General features: G+C 46.5%; 1 protein-coding gene and 1 long non-coding RNA gene across 51 annotated transcripts in view; one reads left to right on the top strand and one right to left on the bottom strand.

The window, feature by feature from the left end:
• The window catches only part of LOC144286882 (uncharacterized), a 131,937-nt gene that overhangs the window by 48,722 nt on the left and 59,835 nt on the right, over window positions 1–23,380 (bottom strand). For 34 of the 50 annotated variants that reach the window (XR_013354825.1, XR_013354829.1, XR_013354832.1 and 31 more), the window contains 2 exons: window positions 8,845–9,568; window positions 63–176 (listed from right to left, as the gene is read on the bottom strand). This is a non-coding gene — a long non-coding RNA (uncharacterized LOC144286882). Of the gene's footprint in view, window positions 1–62; window positions 177–5,212; window positions 5,277–6,916; window positions 7,091–8,844; window positions 9,569–23,380 lie in introns of all 50 variants that reach the window. The other 16 variants (XR_013354830.1, XR_013354793.1, XR_013354820.1 and 13 more) reach the window with 15 other exon arrangements.
• LOC144285377 (uncharacterized) lies at window positions 9,736–15,174 on the top strand. Its single transcript, XM_077850480.1, has 5 exons — window positions 9,736–9,771; window positions 9,804–10,152; window positions 12,044–12,187; window positions 13,101–13,168; window positions 14,824–15,174. The coding sequence occupies exons 1-5, from the start codon at window positions 9,736–9,738 to the stop codon at window positions 14,914–14,916; spliced, it is 690 nt and encodes a 229-aa protein (XP_077706606.1). The 3' UTR covers window positions 14,917–15,174.

The raw sequence follows: 23,380 nt of genomic DNA, 5'->3' as shown, positions 1-23,380 counted from the left end.
AATTAAAATGGAAATAAACATGTATATACAGGTAACAGGGGACATTGGTGAGAGGAACAGACCTGAATCTAGAATCCCTCGTGGGAGACTGTACTTCCACAAGAGGCAGTGCCCGCAAGGAAGGATGAATAGGAGTATCTTCCCCTCGTTTCCCCAATAAAACCAGTGTCTGAAAACTGGAAAACATATCTATTAAATCAATTGGCAGTTTATTCTGGCGCTCTCCCCCCTGGTTCACCAAATACAAGTTATTCACAACATGCTTGACCTGCCCATAGAAGATCATCTGTTTCTGGCCCCTCTTGTAAGATTTTTAGCATTACCAGAATATTTGGATCACTGAGCCTAGCTCCACAGTAGGGCTAAGGCCTCTTTTTCTTCCCAAGCACTCAAACTCATACACAAAATATATGCCCTGTCTTGGCATAGGGGGTTCTTCATTGTTACAAGCTATAGATAATTCACATTGGGGTATTTTGTTCCTTTTCTTTAAAAAAAAATAATAATCCCAACCCTTGGATAGCTAGCAGGGAGGGGCTGGAGGGCTAGGGTAAAGAAAAATGTGTGAGGGTGGTAATTACCCAAGACTGCCCTCCTCACTCCTTTATTTCAGAAAATATATTGGTGGTGCCACTTACCCATTCTCATGGACCACCCTACTAGCCTCTCCTGACTCCATTGAGGGTCAGATGTGTGCTACCATGCTCTCTCCCAATGCCGCCCACCACCAAACCTACTACTGCCTTCCTCAACCAACACAGATAATGAAGCACAGGGATAATGAAGCACAATCTGTGGAAGAAGCACAACTCCCTCCACTTCTGGGATGCCAGGGTGGCTCAGATGGTTAAGCATCCATCCCTTGGTATCAGCTCCAGTCATAATGTCTTACAAGGAATGGATGCTCACCACTGTGGGGCTAGCAGTGGTGAATGTCAGGTTACTTTATTTTTTATTTATTTTTATTTTTTTTTTCAGGTTACTTTACCACAGCTGCTTTCCATACATTCAAAGCTGCTGCTGCCACTCAAAAGTCAGTACATTTTGGGAACCCACTGCTGAAGTCACTGCAGCACTCCATGGTCCCAAGCCTGTGACTGGCAACATGGAGTCCCAACATGTAGCCTGCGCATCTGCTACTGCAGAGGAGGAAAGAATGGTTTCCACCTCCTTTTCACCCCCTAGATTTTATGGCAGAACTCTGCTGTCAAGGGAATCTGTGAAATGTGGTTTGTGGGCTTCTAGCACCTGCAAAGAAAGGGATAGAAGTGGGTAGCTAGAGCCAACCAATACTATCTAACAAATGGGTGGGTGTTAAAGTCTTTCTAAAAGGAAGGTGTTGTCTACATGGAGTAGTAACATGGTGGAGAGCTAGCTAAGTCAGAAACACAAAAGGTGTCATTTTAGCTGGGCAGCAGGTTAAGGTACCAGATATTGGATACCAATCACATGCAGTCATCCCCAGAGGTGACTGGAGAAGCACTTGGAGTTGATTCTTAGTTTGGCCTCCAGAATGTTCTCACTGGAATGAAAGCTGGATGGACTAATGGCAGTGAGGTATCTGAGAAAACATAGCCCCCATTCAAAAGGGCTGCCAGAGGAAACGGTGTCCATAGGGAAATAGAGTTTCTAAAAATGTGGCTTTGTGGGGATCCCTGGGTGGCTCAGTGGTTGAGCGCCTGCCTTCGGCCCAGGGCGTGATCCTGGAGTCCTGGGATCGAGTCCCACATCGGGCTTCCTGCATGAAGCCTGCTTCTCCCTCTGCCTGTGCTCTGCCTCTCTCTCTCTCTCACACATGAATAAATAAATAAAATCTTTTTAAAAAAAAAATATGGCCTTTGGACCTCTAAACTCAAACATCCTTGGGATGCTTATTTAAAAGACTGATCTTCGGATCCCTGGGTGGTGCAGCGGTTTAGCGCCTGACTTTGGCCCAGGGCGCGATCCTGGAGACCTGGGATAGAATCCCACGTCGGGCTCCCGGTGCATGGAGCCTGCTTCTCCCTCTGCCTGTGTCTCTGCCTCTCTCTCTCTGTGTGTGTGTATGACTATCATAAATAAATAAAAATTTAAAAAAAAATAATAAAAGGCTGATCCTGAAAAATAAGCAAATTGATTTTAAAAGCTGATCCTGAACATCTCCCCTGTCAAAAACAAACCAAACCAGGCATACTTAAAGTGGTCCAGACAGATTTCCAAAGTAATAGAATATTGCAGTGGCACAGGGAAAAGAGTTCATCATGAACAGAACTCAACTGGGATAAGTACAGAGGTGACTGAGTATTGCACAGGGAGATTGAGGGACTAGGGAAGGGAATGAGTAGGGGCTCCATAGTCAGAAGCCAAAGATTACAAAAGGCAGGAAGGGGGTTAGCCCATATGAAACCATCTGGATTTGCTAACTGGCACTTACCAAAGCTAGACTCCTACTCTCTCACAGAAACTGGGAAACAGGGGCCTTATCTTCAGGTGGTGGCTGGAATAAGCAACAAATTCTTTAGACAGCCTTGAGTTTCACGGGCAGGCACTTTAAGGGAGACTGGGGTCTTACTAGGGCAGTGGTCATGAGCTGCTGAAAACTACGTTAGTGTTTGTTCAAGTCTTCACAAGCCAAATAAGGTTGAATCAAGAAGAGGGCTCAGAGGAGCCTGGCTAGAGTTTAGAGAAAGAATCTGTTACCATTCAGATGCCCACCCCTCCTGAGCTGATCTTCAAAACAGAGGGACCATTCTAACAAGACTGTTTATGCTCACCAAACTACTGGCGTAGTTAGTGCAAAGAGAACCAGGAGGTGGAGCAGAGGTTCCCTGGCTTCTTCAGGACCAGAGGTCAGCAGGGATTTGAGGGTGTGAGAGGCGGGCAAGACAGACTGAAGATGACCAAAAGGCACGACTGAGATTCTCACCCTTGGCGTCTCAAAGAGTCACACTGGCTGGCTGCTGCCACTATGGAAATCAGGGCCTCTCAGTCCTGGGAAGCGCCAGGCATGACCAGCTCTGGCCCCTGAGGTCCTAGTCAGGGTGAGATGTTGTTGAGACCTGGGCGACAGTGGTGGGGCACCCCCTGGGGGTGTGGGAGGAGGCACACCCATTCAAGAAGAGGAAAGGTCCTGAGGTCTGAAGCAGAAGCAGGAATGGTGCTTCAAGGTGAGCCTTAATGTGTTCCAGTGTAGCACTGGAGAGGGGTCTGGCGCCACACTGTGGAGTGTTTCAGCTTACAGGGCCAAGGGAAATGAAGACTTCAACCGGTGAACAATACAAAGGCTTCATGTAGAGAGGGCTACACCCTACAATGGTGGAGCAGTAAAATAGGAGGAGCCTGGCTCCCTGACACATGAACCACCAAACTAGCCCTGGATTACAGTACTTAACCAGATCATTATATGAGAGATCAGTAAGCTTCTTTTTTATTTAACCCACTGCTGTGTTGGGTCTCTACTACAGTGGCTGAACCTATAGCCTAATAAAGGTTAACCAATAACGTTATAACCAATAACGTGTATTGGTTATCTTTCGCCACAACAATGCTAACTAATAAACCATCCCCAAACTCAGTGAACTGGAATACCGGTTCTCACAGGATGGCTGGTCCAGCTGTACTTGAATGCTCTGCTGGCTGGGTCAGCACTGCTTCTCCGTGCTAGTCTGCAGATCAGCAGGGCTAGCTAGCTCTTTTCCACCTGGGTGGGCTCTGGGGCCCAGGCTGAAGAGGCAGCGGCAACCCGAGGGAAGCATATGAGGCCAACCAGAAACTTCATTGGGCCTCTCCAAGCCTAGACACAGAACTGTCATACTTTCATTTCTGCCTAGTCCATGGGTCCAAGTAAGTCACATGGCCAATCCCCGAGCCAGGGGACAGGAAAGTACACTCTGCCCACAGAGAGACACAGCAAGAGTGTGGGTGCAGGGAGGGCCAATAATCCTGTCTACTCAGGATGTGACTGAGTCCTGGTTTAGAGACTACACACCAAGGCCCCGCTCTTCTAGGTGTCCCTGTAAATGCAACAGAGTGAAAGATAGCACCCATCAATGTGAAGGCCCCACCGCAGTTATCTGTTAGGTCAGGAACCCTGACGAGGCAAGAATCCCATCTTCCTCTCCCCAATGCCTAGTAGCGGACCCTGCCCACGTGATGCCTCAGGGATCTTACTGGATGAATTTTAGACCATTTCTTCATTCTCCACATATGATTTCCTTATGAAATACAGACTGACCTCCTAAAGGTCAACACATAGTACTATGAGTTTGCCCCATAGCCTGCATAGGGACTGTGCCATTAGGAGCAGGAATTTGTACCTAGATCCTGTCTACACCAAAAACTGTATCCACTGCCTCCTACAGGGACCTCCAGAAGTAAGGGCTTCTACAAGTTAAACATCAAAACAGGGTAGTGAGGGGAGCCTGGGTGGCTCAGTTGGTTGAGCGATCTTACCTTAGGTCATGATCTCAGGGCCTGGGATCAGCCTGTGTGGAGCTCTGCACTGAGTGGGGAGTTTCCTTGAGGATTTTCTCTGTCCCTCTACCCCTCCCCTGACATTCTCTCTCAAAATACATAAATAAATAAATGAATGAATGGATCTTAAACAACAGGGTAGTGAAATTTCTTTCTCTATAGGTCTTTTGAAACTGGAAAGATTCTGATTGCCTGAAATATCTTCAGAGGGAGGCTGTCAAAAGGCACGACTCTAGTGGGGGATCTGCGTGGACTTGGGACAATTTGAAGAACAGTGAAATTGACCATCAGAGCTCCCATGGCTCCACAAGGTCCCTGGCCCCCTCATCATCTGTTTTGCTAGATCTCAGGGCAAAAGCAGACCTGGCCCAAGATGCTCTACCTTAATGCTGCCTTTCCCTGCAGACTTCTCACTGCAAAGGAGAACCACTTGAAGAGAGCCAGGATAAATCCTAAAGAATGCCACCATCACCACTGAATTCCAGACATGGGCATGTGGGTGGAAAATATATTTTAGGGCAGTGACTCATGGTAAGTTGCTTCCTCCAGTCCCTAAATGGTACTATTCAATGTCAAGCTACCTCAGGCTCTGGCTGATAAAAGCAGAGGGAGAGGGAACCTAGTGTCGTGAGCTGTGCTGGTCAGGATACATATACATATACATATACATATACACATACACATACACATACATATACATATACATATACACATATACATACGTAAATATATACATACATATACGTTTTGTATAACTTACCCAAATTTATGAAGACCATATGTATCAGTCACTGCTCTGTACGCTCCAAGTGAAAGAAATCCAACTAAAATATGTTTGAACCAAAAATGTCATACAGTGAATTAGCTTATATAACCAGGAAGCCTAAGTACTTAAAGCTGCCTGCATCTAGGGTTCAAACAAGTCATCTTCTCCCCATCTATCCCTCAACTGTGCTTTCCTTTGGCTTCAGGCTCTGAAGGACGCAGACTCCAAGACTGCAAACATGGTCATTCATCATTCTAACTCTACACCAAAGTAGAGAAAGCCCATCCTCAAAAGTCATCTTTTTGGGTTGCTTGGAGCTGTATCTTGGAGGCGAACAATAGTTACATAATCACAATTCTGTAAACACTATCAATTATCAGGAAAGAGTGGCATAACTAAACCCCAAGAACGGACAGGGGTGTTAAAGAACTAACTCCTTGCCTGTGATAATAGGAAGTCCACAGACAGTGTCTAAAATGGATAAATCCAAAGCTAGAATTACCAAGATAGGTGGGGAGATAAGCACCAGAAGATTCAGCTAGAAGTAAGCATGCCCAGAGAGCTGGCTCAGGAGGGAAGGTGGGGATGGTCAAGGGGAAGAAACTGCTGTGGGTCATTATGTTTCCTCACCATTTGATGTCATACTATTTGAACTGTAAACTATATATAATAATAATAACTATTGGGGAATTTTAAAAATTCATTATTTTTGTCCAGCTTTATTGAGGTATAATTGACAAATTAATAATTAAAAAGAGAGCCAGGATAAATCCTAAAGAATGCCACCATCACCACTGAATTCCAGACATGGGCATGTGGGTGGAAAATATATTTTAGGGCAGTGAAGATGACTAGCTATAGGGCACCTAATTCTAATTGCCATATTTTAAAAGAGTGGGAAGAACCAACTTCCTACAACAGAATCCAGGGGGAACATTAGCTATTCCACTTTTGAGAGAAATGGTTGCATTAGTCCTTGTTTGATGACTTTAGTCAGCTGCCAAGTAAGGATATATCTGGGGTTCAAATAAGAAAGGCTCTCAAAAAATGGAAGAAAAAAAAAAGCTCCCACTCCAGTGTTCAGAAAGCAGTTAAAAACAGATCTGACTGGATTGGGAAGGTGAGAATTAGCCCAAACTATAATAATAATATAGCTAGTCTTTCTTTTTTTATTTAAGATTTTATTCATCCAGGACTGCCCAGTTGGCTCAGCGATTTAGCGCCGCCTTCAGCCCAGGGCGTGATCCTGGAGTCCCGGGATCGAGTCCCAAATCAGGCTCCCTGCATGGAGACTGCTTCTCCCTCTACCTGTGTCTCTCTGCATCTGTGTGTGTGTGTGTGTGTGTGTGTGTGTGTGTGTCTCATGAACAAACAAAATCATTAAAAAAAAATATTTATCCATTTGAGAGAGCAAGTGAGGGCACGAGCGAGGGTGGGGGCACAGGGGAGGGGCAACAGACTCCCCACTCAGTAGGGAGCCTGTTGTGGGCTGGACCCCAGAACCCTGGGATCATGACATGAGCCCAAGGCAGAGGCTTAACCAACTGAGCCACCCAGGTGCCCTATAGCTAGTCATCTTCAAGTGCTTCCAGCAGGCCAGAAACTCTCCTAAGGATATTATCTTAATCCTCAGGTCAACTGATATTTTCCCCAATTTACAGATGAGGAACTGAGGCTCAGATAGTTTTGGGAACTTACCTGAAGTCACACCCTCTGGCCCCTCTGCCTGAGGCTAGGAGGCCATAGTGTGTTGTGCCTTTACTTCTGTTTTCTAATTGCCAATCTTCAGGGCTATATCTCAAGGGGCCTGTGAAAACCATAGCTTCACATTGCTTGGTTGTCCTGAACGCCCACACTAGTGTAGGGAAGGTCCTGTAAACAGTATGGGGTAGAGCTGGTGTTCAAACCTAAGCATTACCGCCTACCAAGCCCACTTGCTCTGCCACTGAACTATGCTAACTCTCTAATTAGAATTAGAGTTGGGTGACAGTCCTCCCTCTACCATTTATTTATTAGTTCTGAGGCCCTGGGACCCCAAGTTACTTAGCCTCTCTCTGAAGCCTGTTTTCTTATCTGTGCTATTGAAGATAACAATGGCAACCTACCTTCCCAGTGGTTGACAAGGACCAATCACAATTCCTATCTAGCAAACAATAGAAGCTTCTCTTTTGCCCAAATGTTAATAATCCCTTACCCCTCAGCTCCTAAAATAAGACAAAGGTTCTTATATTTTCTTATGCTTTGGATCCGCTGGTGCTGAGGGCAGAGGACAGCAGAGGTGGTTAGGCCTAAATTCTTGGACCCCATCCCAGAGTGACTCTCCAGGGAAGGGATGGGGTTCGGGAATCTACACCTTGGACCTGTCTGCAGGGAATTCAGATACCTGCAGTTCTCCTACCTGGCTTTTTAAATAAGTCTGTGGAGTTCTTGAAATCTAAGCTGACAGACCAGTGGCCTGTGAGCTGAGTTTGCTAGTGTTTGAGCCCTTCCTGCACAGGCCTCCAGCTGTGTCTGCATCCTTCCTTTCCCCCCTCATCCAATCTGTCTTTATCTCCCCTCCCATCCTAGCCCCATCCCCTTACTCTGTTCTTAAGTCCAACTTCCTCTCCACTCTTGGGGACCTCCCCTGAGCTCAGCCTGCACTCCTACCCACCAGCCACTTCTCTGCCAGTCTCTTCACCTGCAATGCCCCTTCCTCTATCCACCTGCAAGACTCAGATAAAAGCTGCCTCTTCCAGGATAACCTTCAAGCTCTCTTCTCTTTGCATGTGACTTTATTACTGTTCAAATGATAGAGCAGTGTGAATTTTTTTTTCTGGCTGGAAACTACCTCGTGGACTCATGGCCCATGAATGGTAAAAATGTGCACCAGAGCAAGATGAAGAGAGGAAGACAAGCAGTGGGGCTGAGAGGCCGGAGAAGTAAGAGAAGACCAAGAGACAAGGGCTGGGCTCCTGAAAAACCAGACAAAAGATTACTATGTGGGGTTCCCACAGCTTTTGCAGACAGTGGCTGTGCAAAAATTCATTGGAAGAACTGAGGAATAGTGCTCACTTCGGCAGCACACATACTAAAACTGGAAGAACTGAGGAATATTGCTTGTTTGCTCCATTTGGGGGAGGGCATGCTTGAGTCAAGACACTGATGGTATTGAATGTGCTAATTATTACCAGAAACACTATCCTTTTGCCTAGGAAATGGGATTTCCCTAGTAAATCCCTTACTTTCCACCTTGTTCAACACCCAGAAAATACTTTGCCTCTATCTCTTTATTCCTAACTTCCTCCTCAACTATTTTTTTAAATATTTTATTTATTTATTCATGAGAGACACGGGCAGAGGGAGAAACAAGCTCCATGCAGGGAGCCTGATGGGGACTCATTCACGGGTCTCCAGGATCTGGCCCTGGGCTGAAGGTGGCGCTAAACCGCTGAGCCAACCGGGCTACCCACACGTCAACTATTTTTTTATTTTATTTTATTTTATTTTTATTTTTTATTGGAGTTCAATTTGCCAACATACAGAATAACACCCAGTGCTCCTCCCATCAAGTGCCCCCCTCAGTGCCCGTCACCCAGTCACCCCCACCCCCCGCCCACCTCCCTTTCCTTCTCTGATTGACTTACTTCACTCAGCATAATACCCTCCAGTTCCATCCACGTCGAAGCAAATGGTGGGTATTTGTCGTTTCTAATGGCTGAGGAATATTCCGTTGTATACATGAACCACCTCTTCTTTCCATTCATCTTCCGATGGACACCGAGGCTCCCCGTCCTCAACTATTACCCATACTGAATGCACTCAGCCTCATCTAGTCTGAAACCGAGAAGTGGTTCTCACTCCCGGAGAGATTATTACCAGAGAAGCAGCCCCCACACACTCAGGTGCCACATCTCCACCAGCCATTTTTTTTTATAAACGGCAACGGGCACTGAACCCGAACCTTCCCAGAAACGGTCACAGAACCCCTGGCCCAGGTCAGTGGAGCTTGCTTCCAAGAGGTGCCCTGTTCCCAGGCCAGCCCTATAAATACTCCCAAAGTCCCCCTGGACATGCAGTTAGTAGTACCTCTGCCTCTGGGCACTGTCCCCACACTCAGGCCTACGCTCCCCGCTGGACCAAAGCCTGCAGGTGAGAAGTGACCAAAGCAGACATCCCCCCTCTCACACACTTTGGACCTTTTGTTCTGAGTCCACCTGCAAAAGAAATGTCAACTCTACCGAGGAAAGCAGACACACAAGTACCTGGCTAGATGAGAAGAACCAGATCCTCCAGGTTTGTGCCTCAGGGGCTGATGGGCAGGTACCTGAGAAAGTCCCGAGGAGGAGGGAGCGGTGAGCTAAAGACGCCCTGTTGGTACAAGATAGGGTCAAAACACGTATACTTTTTTCCCTCAGAGCCCCCGGGCTGCAAGCACCACCAGCGCCCATGCCCTCAGGGAGGCAAAAATAGCGTAGACGTCACTGGTCTGATTTTACCAGTGGGAACCTACCCCTCAGGAGGCCAACGTTACACGCATGGCGCTGCGGCCAGGCGAGATCACGGACCCAGAAGCCGGGATCTAGTCTGACGCAGACACTGCTAGAGGCGGGGCTTGGGCCAAGCTCCTCTTAGGTCGGTGACCTCGCTTAGTGGCCTCACCTCTGCAGGCGGATCTCCCTCTCCCCTTAGTGGAGTCCAAGCCTCCCAGACCGCTCACCCGCTGGCCGTTGGGGAACTCGGCTTCGGGAACGTTGGCCCCGCCCCGCGGCTCCTCCCGCCCCGCCATTGGCTCCGCGGGCCGGGGGCGGGGCCGAGCGCCCAACCGCCGGGTTGGCGTCAGGCGCCTCGAGCGCAGTTTCCGGGCGTCGGTGGCGGAGAGGCCGGAGCGTCGGGTCGGAGGCTGAGAGGCTGCAGCGGCCAGGAGCGACCCCGCCCCCTCCCCGCTCGCTCTGGTGAGTCCGGGGTCAGGGGGAGGAGGGGGGAGGGGGGCGGGGTCGAGATGCGAACGGGCGGCGGGCGCGTTCCGTGGTCCCGACCCCTGGTCGCCTTTGCGCTGTCCTGCTTCAGAACCCTTTGCCTTCCCCGTTGTAAGCCCGCGCCCTACCCCCTCGGAGCCGAGCCTTCAGCCCGCACAGCCCCTGCTGACCGCCCCCTCCATCTTCTCCCGACGGGGACCCGAGCCCAGCACGTACCCCCACCCCCTCGCCCCTGGCGTCGCGTAAATGCAGCCACACTCTTGACCCCCTGGGAGTCCAGTTCCAACCCCGAGCGCAGACACATCCCTCCTCCGCCCTCTGAGGCATCACATCCTCACCCCTCAACCCCTGTGGCAATCCCGGTGCTCCACGCCAACCTCCCCTGAGCCCCACCGCTATGGCTTTCCCCTTTTCTGACCCAGCTTTCTTATCCCAGTCCCGGAAGGTCTGCTCAGCCCTAACACCCACCTCCACCCACCCTTATTCAATGCCTGCCATCCAAGCGGATGCCCTGTTGAGCTCACCCCCTTCTTGATAGCTCTGATCTCTGCCCTATCCCAAGTCTTCGATGCATCTTCTTGTCCACACCGACTCAAGCCCTCACTTCCCAGCCCACCACATGCTTTCTTTCCACCTGCAGCCATCCTGAGAACACTTCATCTTTGCTAAACTGCCCCCGACTCTTGCCGCCCCAGTTCCTACCACCCCAACCCAATCTTCTTAAAATGAGGCCTCCATGCCCCCATCTCTTCCTCTCAGCTCTGTGCCCATTCTTCCCTTAATGCGGTCCCCATCTGATCTGAAAACTTAGTGCAGTCTCTTGCCAGCCCCACCTGCTGCCCCCCAACAGCCAATCCAGGTGCTTTTTCAGAGCCGGGTAGTTACTGAGTAGCTCCATTGGTACAGGGCCTCAGATGGTAAGTAAGTGTGGAGGAGTAGAGATCTATGTCCCGTGGTTCAAGAGGTTTTCCTGAATGTCTGCTCTCCTGCACCTGTCCTCAAGGATTGTGTTTCTAGCATTCATATTATGTTACTTGTGTTGGCTGCTGCAATGGTACCTTATCATCCAAATACCTGGAAGGTGAGGGATGGCTACTCATTCAGCCTGGGACACTGGAAGCTTATCACTGCCTTTTGGACTGTAATCTGTAGAAACCCAGGGGGTTGCACTATGTGGGGTTGGCTGTGGTCACAGACCCATGCCCATGAAGGTTTTCCTGGCATTTAGAGACGACCCTCACCCGGAGCTCCTCCCAGCCAGAGCTGATTGCAGGTTAGTCCCAGTACTGAACACAGGGAACACAGTACTAGACGTGATGTTACATGTCGGGAAGAGTGTAGGTGAGTGGATCCTGGGGAAGCTGATGGCTAGGTGGGTTTGGAGGCTTTTGAATTGCTTCCTCTTTTTGTAGGTGCTGGATCGTTAAGTTTTGACCATTTTGATTGCCCTTGAACTGAGAGAGCCAAGTTCCCCCAGAGTATCTAGACATTCAGGAGGCACCCAGGCCCATTTGTTAACATTTATAATTTATAATTTCCTGGGCTTTTTGGATACACATCCCCTCTAAGTTCTGGTACCAGGCCCAAAGGGATTGGCTGTTTGACAGTAATTGTAAAGGGCCCCAAAGAGACCCATGTCTTTGCTTGCCATTTATAGTCTCACTTCTTTGAAAATTGAATGCCTGTCTACCTTCAATATCCCTCCGTAAAAGTGCCTATCCTCTTGTCTTTCTTCCGCTTCCTGATCTCCCTCTCTCCATCTCCCTCCTCCTTCAGCTCAATAACCCTAAAAACAAACAAACAAAAAAAAACACTCTTTTAAAAACATAAAACCCTCTTCTAAAAACCCTCTTCTCCCTGTTTGAAGGGCTATGTCTGGCTTTTGTGGAAAGCAGATTCAACATATCGAAGGGAAATGAAAACGCAGATGGCAGCTTCCAGATCAACAGCCATTACTGGTGCAATGATGACAGGAGTCACTCAGAAAACATTTGCCACGAGGACTGTCAAGGTCTGGCCAGGGCTCCAGGGTGGGGAAGCTCTACTCACAAGACTTCTATTCCTATGCAAGGCCTGGGAATGTCCCCAGAGGGACTGCCCATGGAGTCCAGGAATGTTTTTGCTGAGCAGAGGACTTGACAAGTGGCTGTAGTGCCCATCCACTTAGCATATTCTTTGGTGTACGGGTTCTAGAAAAGCTCTGCATAGTTAATAGCAGAGCAGGAGCAACAGCAGCAGCCAACATTTCTTGAGAGTGTGTTATATACTAACCATTTTACCTGCAGAGCCCATTTTACCCAGTGTTTCATGTGATGGAAACTATTATGCCCACTTTTCAGATGAGCAAACTGAGACTCATAGAACCAGTGCCGAATTCCAGGCTGGTGGCCCTGAAGGCTCCACTCTAACCATCAAGTAAAAACTTTGGCCAATGTCTGATTAAAGGCCAAGTGCAAACTGCCCACCTCAGAGCCGCTCCAGGAGGCTCCATAGGTCCATGACTTGGACCTTCTCTCCTCTTTCATACTCTGATTCATATCCCGAGACTCTTCATCTGAAGAGCCTCCCTGATCAGGCAAGATATACCTTGGTCTCTATGCTGCCTGTTTTGACATCTCCTTTCCCTAGAAACCCTCAAACGTGGCATGAACTACCATCTACCCTGACTAGGAAGTATGGGGGTAAACAGTTGTCCTGTGCCTCCTGCCAGAACCCAGGCCACTCCCTATCCCCATTGTGGGGATGTCTAAATAGGCCTCTGGGAGGGAGGCTTTGCCTAATCTGGAAATACTCAGCCCCTGGGGGGTACATGCCAGCGCAGGGACAAGCCAAGGAGAGAGAGCTTGCCTCAGTCTTAGTCCTCTGTTCTCACAGGTGTGCTCTCTCTCTCTCTCTCTCTCTCTCTCTCTCTCTCTCCCTTCCAGATGTACTGAGCCTCAATCTTCTCTCAGCCATCAGCTGTGCAAAAAAAAGATTGTCTCTGGAGCAGGGGGTATGAAGAACTGGTGAGGAGAACACTGTGGGACTAAGTTAGCAGCCAGAGCACTGGGAAGGTTGTAGTGACAGAGAAAGGCACAGTAGGCAAGGACTAGACCCCTTTATAGCCTAGAAAAATGTGGGAGAGTGGCAGGGCTTGGAACTCTGACTTACAATACCCAGGATCTGGGTCTTTCTCTGATGTACTAAAATTATTTTAGAGGGGGCGTCTGGATGGCTCAGTCAGTTGAGCGTCCAACTCTTGATTTCCACTCAAGTCATGATCTCACAGTCATGATTCAAGCCCCATGTCAGGCTCCACACCAGCACAGAGTCTGCTTGGGATTTCCCCCTCTCCCTCTGGCCCTCACCCCGTTAGGGTGCTCGCTCTCTCTCTCTCTGTCTCTCTCTAAATAAATAAATAAATAAATAAATAAATAAATAAATAAATAAATATTTGGGTGCCTGGGTGGCTCAGTGGTTGATCATCTGCCTTCAGCTCAGGTGGTGATCCCCCAGGGCCTGGGATCGAATCCCACATCAGGGAGCCTGCTTCTCCCTCTGCCCATGTTTCTGTCTCTCTCTGTGTGTCTCACATGAATAAATAAAATCTTTTAAAAAAAATAGATCTTTAAAAAATAAATAAATAAAACTCTTTTGGATGCAGTAACAAAGTAACTCAAGTGAGTTGAGGGAGCTGTATCCTGAGGGCACAAGGTGTCTCACTGAGCTTACACAGGTGCGGCTAGACCTCAGAAGGTAATGGAAGCAGAGCTGGAAAGTGTCAGCCAGCTTTTCCTGGCAAGTTTCTGCCTCCTGGTGCATTTGCTTCACTACTTTCTTGGTAGAGAGCAGCATTCTCTGCTCCACATTCCACAGCACAGACTCTGGCTGCCCCAAGTGGATGGGCTAATGTCCTGAGCAGCAACAGAGACTGCCTAGGCTTAGTCCCTGTCCAAGTGCCTGGGATAAAGAACCTGATTGGTTCAGTTTGGATGCAGATCCCTGCTTGGTTCCATCAGCTGGAGGCCTGGGAGCAATTGAGCTATACCTTCATGGTTGCCACAGGGTCCCCTCTCGCTAATTGGCAGCAACATTTTCTGTAAATGTAAATGCCCCTGTCAGCATTTGTCCACGACGGTGGACATTAGGATGTTTACTTTACTTTTCTGAGCTTCAAACCAGATATACACAGAATACAACTGGCTGTATATACAACTGGCCAGTTGACTACAACTGGCCTCCAGGCGTCTGTGAGGATGGAGGGAGTTAAGTGCCTTGCCTACTCTAGAAACACCACGCACAAGGGACACTGATGGCTATGAGGGCTGACCTGTTCTGGAGGAAGAGTCAATGGTTGCACCTGAGATTGATTATTTATTTATTTACCTTTTAATTTATTTAGTATCTTTCATCCTTCTACAATGGTGCTCTCCTACTTCAGAGGAAGAGAAGGATTTGAAAATGTGGAAGCATATCGGGTGGGGGAAGTAGAGGACAAAGACCACAGATAGGGGAAATTTAAGGGAAGAATCAGAGGGCCAGGGGGGACAAAGCAGAGAGCTAGGAATGAAGGGGATTCTGAGCACTGCTCTAAGATCTGGGTCATGTAGGTGCAGAAGGAGCTTACTGAGTGGTAAAAACAAGAACCAATCTGTTTTCTTTCCACAGGGTAGCATGGAGGTTGCACTGTGCAGGCCGGCCACTCTCCTACTGGATGACAGGATGTTTCTCGGGATGAGACAGGACACAGGGCTGCCGTAGAGTCATTCCAGAGCTCCTCTTCTCACTCAGGAATTCATTTCTCCTTCCTCTTGCCTCTGCTTCAGGTTATTTTCTTTCCTTCCCATTTACCAATAAACCTGACCATAGCCCCCAGGAATAAATGGTTTTCTCGGGCTTCCTCCTTGTACCTGTCTGGGCCCAGGCCTCTGGTTCTGACTCTCATTTGCAAACCAAGAGGACCACAATGAAGAAGTTGTTATATTTGGATAATTATTAAAGCATTCCTTGTGCAAAGAATGTGTTGATTTGTTCATTTTTAATTCTAGATATATTCCAGTACCTAAGAGTGTGGCAGGCACTAGAAGAAGGAAAATAAACCACAACTATTGTTCTTGAGGTGTTTATAAGCTACCCAGAGAAGCGGAGACATACTCAACCAATGGGTATAATAATTGAGTGGATACATACAATGAATACAATGGATAATGAGATGGGTAATAAAATCTACAATTTTTGGTTTAAAACAGTATCAGGATCCCGGTTATTCCTCCAAAGCCAACTACTTTCAGAGTAAAAGAAGATTCCGAAGAAGATAATGGTTGGGGCTAAGGGTCTTGTATATTGAGGTGGAGAAAGTAGTGCTGGCTGGGGTCAAGAGATGGTGCCAGGTGCCAATGATTTGGGGGTGCTTTCAGAGAATGGGCTAAAATCTAGATGTTTAAGAAAATAAAGGCATCTCTATTTGGGATCTGAAGGTGCTAATGCGGAGTAAAACGTGCATAAGGACAATGCAAAGACAGAAAAGGGGCAGTTGGAGGAATGTCCTGCGCATAGCTAACAACACTGTTTGATTAAACTGTCCCACTTGGGCCACTGATATCCCTACTTCTGGGCCTTCACTTGGATTTCACAGACCAGTAAAACATCAACAAAGTTGGAAAAAAATTCCAACTTTTTATTTTAAAGCTCAGGTAAAAGCACTCATTAAAACTATCCTCTATCAGCAACTCTTCATAAAACATTTTTTAGCATGAAAAATGAAGGTCATATTTTTAGGATAATAAAATGGGATAGATTTTGTTTTATATATATATATATATATATATATATATATATATATATATAGAGAGAGAGAGAGAGAGAGAGAGAGAGAGAGAGAGGCAGAGAGACAGGCAGAGGGAGAAACAGGCTCCCTGCAAGGAGCCTGATGTGGGACTCAATCGTGCACCCCAGGATCACACCCTGAGCGGAAGGCAGATGCTCAACCATTGAGCCACCCAGGTGTGCCTCCTGAAAGCATTAAGCCAAAGTATTCTATCTTTAGAGATCATTTCCCACACGGAGTTGAGAAATCTCAAAAAATGTTTAAAGATTTTATTGATTCATGAGAAACACACAGAGAGAGGCAGAGACGTAGGCAGAGGGAGAAGGGGTCTCCCCCAGGGGAGCCCGAGGTGGGACGGATCCTGGCATCCCGGGATCACGCCCTAGCCCTCGCGGAAGGAAACCCCCAACCACTGAGCCAGCCAGGCGACCGGAGAAATGCACATGTTTAAAGGTCAGTAGGTAACTACTAACTGCTTGGGACTCTACATCTTCTCTGGCAGTGCCGCTGACGCCAGTTGCTATAAAGATGACCGTACGCTGGGATCCTGGAAGCTCACCCTTTGGACTCTACCCTAAAAATTCACTCGAAGAGAAGAAGGAAGCTCTAGGACTCTGGCGCGGTGGGGCTGCGGGAGGGGAAGTAGAGTTAGAGACCCGCGCAGAGTGGGGGGCCAGGGCGGGCGGGGCGGGGCGGGGCGGGGCTCTCCCCACTCCCGCCGAGCCGGCCCCGCCCCCGGCCCCGCCTCTCTTGAAGCAGCGCGGGGGCACCTTGCGAGCAGTGACGCGAGGGTGGCGGAGTCGGTGTCTTTTGCGGTTCCCACCGAGAGGGATAAAACCTTGCTGGTGTGGGAGCTAAGTCCGGACCCTCGGCCGAGGCCTTGCCCGGGAGCCGAGCCAGGATGGAGGGGGCAGGGAGAAGGCCGCCCCCTCGGTGACCGGGTGACGGGAGCCCTGGAGACTGGCCTTACCCCTCAGCGCTTTGTAGTCTCCGCTGAGAGGCACCCTGGTTCTAGAGGGGACCTCGGCGGCCGCTCAGCCCCAAGAGACTTTTGAGGGGCAGCGCTCCACAGCCAGCGCCTGTTGCCTTCTAATGCTTTTCGAATCTTAGGGTTCCAGAGGAAAACCTGTTCGCGAAGTGACAAGTGCTTGGGTTGCCTGTGCAGAGGGTTTAGGGAATATAAGGGAACGGGCAGTTTTGGTTTCTGGGCGTGAAATTTCATGTACGTATTTGGTGCGGGACCAGCCCGCAGCGCTCTCTGGTCACAGCATTCTCCCAGTTCGGCCTCCTGTATTCGGTAGGAGTCTTCCCAAACGCGGCAGTGGCCCGCCCTGGTTTCTGTGCCATCATCAAGTTTTATTCAGCAAGGGATGCTCACAGAGCACAAAGGGCATGTCACGAGAAGCATCTGTTTCAGAATTCTCCACTGAAGGTGGGTCAAGTAGGAAATTCCTAACTCCGCTGGCACAAAGTGCCGAATTCTGTGACAACAGACTAGCATTCATAGAGCTCTCCTGATTTACAGAATGCTTTCGGGTGCATTGCTACATCGATCCTCTGGTTTCCTTGGGTGGCTGTGTCGTTTTTGTGTTTTTCTTTTACTTGTTTTCCTTTTCCTTTTTTTACACGAAGTAACTCGAACTCAGGATAGTTAAGTGGCTTACTTAGGGTTCATGACAAAAACTGGAAGCGAGAGATCAACCCCCAATTGATGTTAAATCCGGTGTCGGGGATCCCCGGGTGGCTCAGCGGTTTAGCGCCTGCCTTCAGCCCAGGGCGTGATCCTGGAGCCCCACATCGGGCTCCCTGCATGGAGCCCACTTCTCCCTCTGCTTGTGTCTCTGTTTTTCTCTCTTTCTCTCTCATGAATAAGGAAATAAAACCGTTAAAAAAATGAATCCCGTGTCATTTTATGCTGCCTCTTATTTTAGGAAATCTTCACAAGAAGAGTGTTGCTTATATTTACTATTATGTGAATTTATTTATTTTTTTAATTTCACCTATTCATTTGAAAGAGAATGAGACCATGAGAGGGAGAAGCAGACTCTCTGCTGAGGAGGGAGCCTGATGCAGGCAGGACTTGATCCCAAGAACCTGGGATCACAACCTGAGCCGAAGGCAGGTGCCCAACCATCTGAGCCATCCAGGCACCCTCTTTATTTATTTAACACAGAACCTTGGGTTATTACTCCTGCTTTCCAAAATTGTTAGCCAGTTTACTTATGTGTTCTTTAATACTTTGGCAACTACACATAGTTCCTGGTTGGGCTTTTTGTTGTTGTTTTTTGCCTTTTATAAATACAGAAAAAAAAATAATGTCTTAAACCAAATAAATCAAGGAAAGGTCTAAGGCACCTGAGAACGTTTTTCAGTAGCATGAAGAAAATTGGTTGGCAAGCTTATCCAAGGTGACAGCTATCTCTCCTACTCGGAGGCTCAGGGCCCTTCTGAAGCTTCCTTGTTGTCCAGAACAGCTCCACTATGCCTCACTATTAGCCTCCCCTGCAGCACCCAACATTTAAAAGTTTGTCTTCATTTCTCCTTCCCAGCAGGCAGCTTCAGCTAGAGAAAGTAATTTCATTTTCTTATCACTCATTCTTTCATTCATTCGCTCAATCAACAACAGAATGTACTTGGTTCTAGGAATGAGAAAAGAATAAGATATGTTTCCTTCAAGCACTAAAGGAGCTTATAAACTAGTGATAGAGAAGGATGGAGGAACAAACAGTGAAGAATTAATAGAGCAGCCCTGGTGGCTTAGTGGTTTAGCGCCGCCCACGTGAAGCTCCCTGCATGGAGCCTGCTTCTCTCTCTGTCTCTCTCTGGTGTCTCTGTCTCTCTCTGTTTCTCTAATAAATAAATAAATAAATAATCTTTTTTAAAAATAAGAATTAATAGTGCTGGGACACCTAGATGGCTCAGTGGTTGTGCTCAGGGCGTGATCCTGTGGTTGTGGGATCCAGTGCTGCATCTGGCTCCCCAAGGGAGCCTGCTTCTCCCTCTGCTTATGTCTCTACCTTTCTCTGTGTGTCTCTCATGAATAAATAAATCTTTAAAAAATTTAAAAAAGAAAAAAAAATTTAAAAAAGAACAATAGTGCTATGACTTTATTTGCAATATTTAAATATTTATGAATATTTAATATACTACATCCTGCCTAAAGTTGACATAGGCATTTAAGACTAAACTAGTGGATGTAAGAAATTCACCACAGAATGTAAGTCATTTAGAGTTAACACTGGAGGCATTGGCCTTCTCAAAGGAGCTATTTAATGCAAATAACCTCTAATTGTTTCGTTGCTTATAAAATTTATAGAAGTATGTATATTCCTTGTTCTAACAGGTTAGTAACTTGGGGAGAAGAGTGTTGTAGATTAAGGTCCTTTGTCCGTGTTAGGTCCATCTTGTCTGCTCTTCAGGTTGTGTTCTCAGACAGGAGCTACAGGATGGGACAACAAAAACAATTTACTTCCTTTGCTCACCTACAACCCTGTCATTTGCTTCTGGAGGGCTTCCTTGCTTTCATCATCACTCTCACCACTAGAGGTGAAGGAAATCTTCCAATTAATCAGAGGCCCTAGAAATGATGCAGAACAGTACTGTAGCTTAACAATGATAAATAACATTCATTTAGGGCTTACTATGAGCTCATTGCTTACAATGTTGTTCCCTATTTAATCTTCACAATCAGTTCATGAAATAGGTATTGATAACTCTCGGGTGTATCCAAAACTAGCCTATGTGGCAGGTTGTGATATTTTTCGGTCTCTCTCTCATGTCTTTAGGTTCATCTTGGCACCAAACATAAAGCGGTTCAACATCAGGCCCTTGCCCTAAATAGCTCCCAATGCCAAGAATTGGCAAATTATTATTTTGGTTTCAATGGATGGTCAAAAAGGATCATCAAGGCAAACTTTATAGATTTTCTTTGACTAATCAGACTCACTTCAACATCGAAATTTTGGACATTAGAGAAGAGAGAACTGGAAGTGGGGAGATGTGAGTCCTCTAAGTGGAAGGACCTCAACATTGGCCTGCCACCTAAAATTAATAATACTCTCAATGATTTGGGTGGTGATGTCCATAATTTTCACCAATATTTGTAGGGTGTAGAATAAAAAACAATTGTCTATATCTATAGTTCATTTGCAAGTCTTACTTGATTTTGAAGCTATAGGATACTTCAACTGTTAGCTAGGTTTGCTGGAGTTTAGTTTTTATTTCTAATAAGAAAACATCTTGAGATCCTAGGAAGGACCTTTAATTGAAAATCCCAACAGCTTCAGGATCTTTCTGACCTTGAAGAAAGGGAAAATGAAGATACCACGGAACCCCTTCAGAAGCAGAGCCTGCAACTCTTCTGTGCTTTAGAGGTGGTGTTGCCATCCTATGAGTGTAAGAATCTTGGAGTTGGCATGGTCCAGGAGCCTTTGGATAAGCTGCAGGAAGGTTTGTTTACAGTGGAGGTAGAAGTGGAGGTAGAGTGGAGTGGAGGTAGAATCTTTCTAAAACTCATCTTTTCAGATATATCATCAAGTCTTTCCCCTTGCTGGGAAAGCCCTGGGTGGAGTTTTTCTGCCCTACAATACAGGGTTTTTGTTTTGTTTTGTTTTGTTTTGTTTTGTTTTGTTTTTGTTTTTGTTTTATCATAGGCAATACTTGAAAGAACTTTTAGCTTTAAAATTCAAAAGCTGACTTTCTGCCAAGAAGTTTAGGAAGAGGGAAGTAATATTTTTCCTATTTTTGGTTAAGAATTTGCCTTGTGCTAAAATTGTCCTAGTCCTTCAAATTCAGATCTCTTGTAGCCTTCAATTATGCCAGCAAAATTATCAACTAAAGATTTAAATAAACTCTTGTGTAAATGTTCAGTCCTTTGCCTCCTATAAAAGGGCTGCTGTGCAAAGAAACAAATATAGATTCCTAGAAAAGGTATTCCGATTGATACTGTTTTTTTTCCCAGAGTTCATAGCACTTAAGCTCTGGGTTGTTTGTTTGTTTTTGAAGATTTTATTTATTTATTCATGAGACACACACACACACACACAGAGGGCAGAGACATAGGCAGAGGGAGAAGCAGGCTTCATGCAAGGAGCTCAATGTGGGAGTAGATCCCGGGGACCCCAGGATTACGCCCTGGGCTGAAGGCAGACACTCAACCCCTGAGCCACCCAGGTGTCCCTAGCTTTAGGGTTTTAAGGCAGGGACAGGGCTGTTAGCAAATAGGCTCCTGTGGGTGATGCGTAGGAAGAGACCAGGTCATGTGCACTAACACCAAATGTTTCTTACTGTGTGATTCCAGCCCTTGATGCACAGGAGAGTAGGTAGGGTCTGTAGAAGTAGAGTTTCAACTTGTCCATTTGAAATCTGTGATGTGAGATTTGTGCCACCTTTTTGGCTTGCATCTCCCTTCTGGTACTTCAGGAACTTATGGGAGAGACCAGGGCAGTAAGAATGTGCCCTTCCAGGATACACCTACAGCAGAGCCATTCCACCAAACTCTTGTGTTATGCCTGCCCTTAGTTGCCAGGATAATGATCTAAGAATCATGGATGCACTTTCCTTTTAAACATACATCAATAAAAATCAGTTATTATTCAGCTAGAATTTTTAAGTTCATTTGTTTTGTTTGGATTTAGGGCCATTATCATTTCTGATGAAAAGGAAAACAACCCAGAAGCTTCCTATAAAGAAGGCTATGTCTGATGCATTCCAGAAACTGTTGGTTGCAGTTTTAGGTAAGACTTGCTTCATTGTTCTTTTTTTTTTTTTGTCCTTAAGGTACTTCATGTTCCTTGAGCAAATAAACTCATTTTGAAAAGTTAGTTGGATGAAAACACTTCATATTCTTTTACTCACCAAATGCTTCCAAAGCGGCAGTCTCAAATTTGTTCTTTGTTGTATGTGTGAGACAAATGACAGCAAATATTTTTGTCCCCAGTGTATAGATATACAGTGACTTGCCTCCACATAGGAAGTGTTTGACCCAATCTTCTTTCTTGATTGCTTGCCCATAACACAAAGTAGTGATATAGTGATTAGAAGCTTTGGGTATCTGTTGTCCATGTCTGTCTCTAGATTTCTTATGCAATTTTAGGTTTTAGAGTCAAATTTGTAGGTATTTATTCTCTCTAGGCTGCTATTTCTTTATCTGCAAAGTAAGGTAATTCAACTTACATCATGGGGGATATTGTAAGAGTAAACGAGATGACGAATATAAAAAGGTTAGAACTATCCCTGGAACATGGTAAGCAGACAAAACATGTCAACTTCTTATCATTGTTGTTTTCCTCTTGGAGAATTTATTAGATTATGTTTCTTGAATCAGTTCGGTTTCAGTTTTTGTTTCTGGCACTGACATATTGAGTAAATATGATTCTGATGTAATGATCAACTATGTTTTTGTGAACCTTGAAAGTGGTCATCCTATTGAATAGTGTTGATTGTATTCCCTATTGAGTTCTACAGTGCTGTGAATGTTACAGGCTGTGCTCAAATGAAATTTTATTTTTTTAATATTATTTTATTTATTTTCTTAGGGAGGCAGGGGAGGCATAGAGGGAGAGGAAGAGAGAGCTAATCTTAAGCAGGCTCCAAGTCCAGCATGGACTCCAATGTGGGGCTTAGTCTCACAACCCTGAGATCATGACCTGAGCCAAAATCAAGAATCAGAGACTCAACAGACTAAGCTACCCAGGAGCTCCATTTTTTTGTGTTTTTTTTTTTTTTTTTTTTGCCAATTTTATAATTAGTAGAGAGTCCCCAAATAGTTGCTCCCCTGCTTCAGAGTCTTGAGTGTTAAAGACTAAGAAATCCGGGCAGCCCTGGTGGTTTGCGGTTTGGCGCCACCTTCTGCCCAGAGCCTGATCCTGGAGACCTGAGATCCAGTCCCAGGTCGGGCTCCCTGAATGGCGCCTGCTTCTCCCTCTACCTGTGTCGCTGCCTCTCTCTCTCTCTCTCTCTCTCTCTCTCTCTCTCTATCTCTCATGAGTGAATAAATAAAATCTTAAAAAAAAAAAACCTAAGAAATCTTAGCTAAGTATTAGAAGCTTTGTTTGTTTGTAAGAGTTGACCCTGTCCCTGGATTGGTCACAGGTTTCCAGCTTGGGCAGCTCTTCCAGTGTAGATTGACTTCTGTGGTCATCAGATGGAATCTCCATTAGCTGTCAACTCTGACAACCTTTAAGAACCAAACTAAACGTCTGGGTTGTTGGCCTCGCCCTAATATGCCAACACTTGCCCTAATATGCTGTGGTATCCATATACACATTCAAAACTCCTTCGGCTAAAAAGTCTGGTAGCTCTAGTTTGCCTTAAGGGAAATTTTATTGCCTATAAGGTACATAGGCCTGTTTCTGCCAATAAAGTGTTCAGATGCATGCCCGCCCTCTCCCCAAAGTA

Source organism: Canis aureus, chromosome 16, assembly GCF_053574225.1.
Source record: "Canis aureus isolate CA01 chromosome 16, VMU_Caureus_v.1.0, whole genome shotgun sequence".
Taxonomy (NCBI): Eukaryota; Metazoa; Chordata; class Mammalia; order Carnivora; family Canidae; genus Canis; species Canis aureus.
Note: the sequence above shows the minus strand (reverse complement) of the source record. Positions and strands in the feature narration are given on the sequence as shown.

Coding starts and splice junctions, on each gene's coding strand:
- LOC144285377 (XM_077850480.1), top strand. CDS start 9,736: ATGGCGCTGCGGCCAGGCGAGATCACGGACCCAGAA. Junction 9,772..9,803: donor GCGAGATCACGGACCCAGAA/GCCGGGATCTAG, acceptor AGACACTGCTAG/AGGCGGGGCTTGGGCCAAGC. Junction 13,169..14,823: donor GATTGTCTCTGGAGCAGGGG/GTATGAAGAACT, acceptor TTCTTTCCACAG/GGTAGCATGGAGGTTGCACT.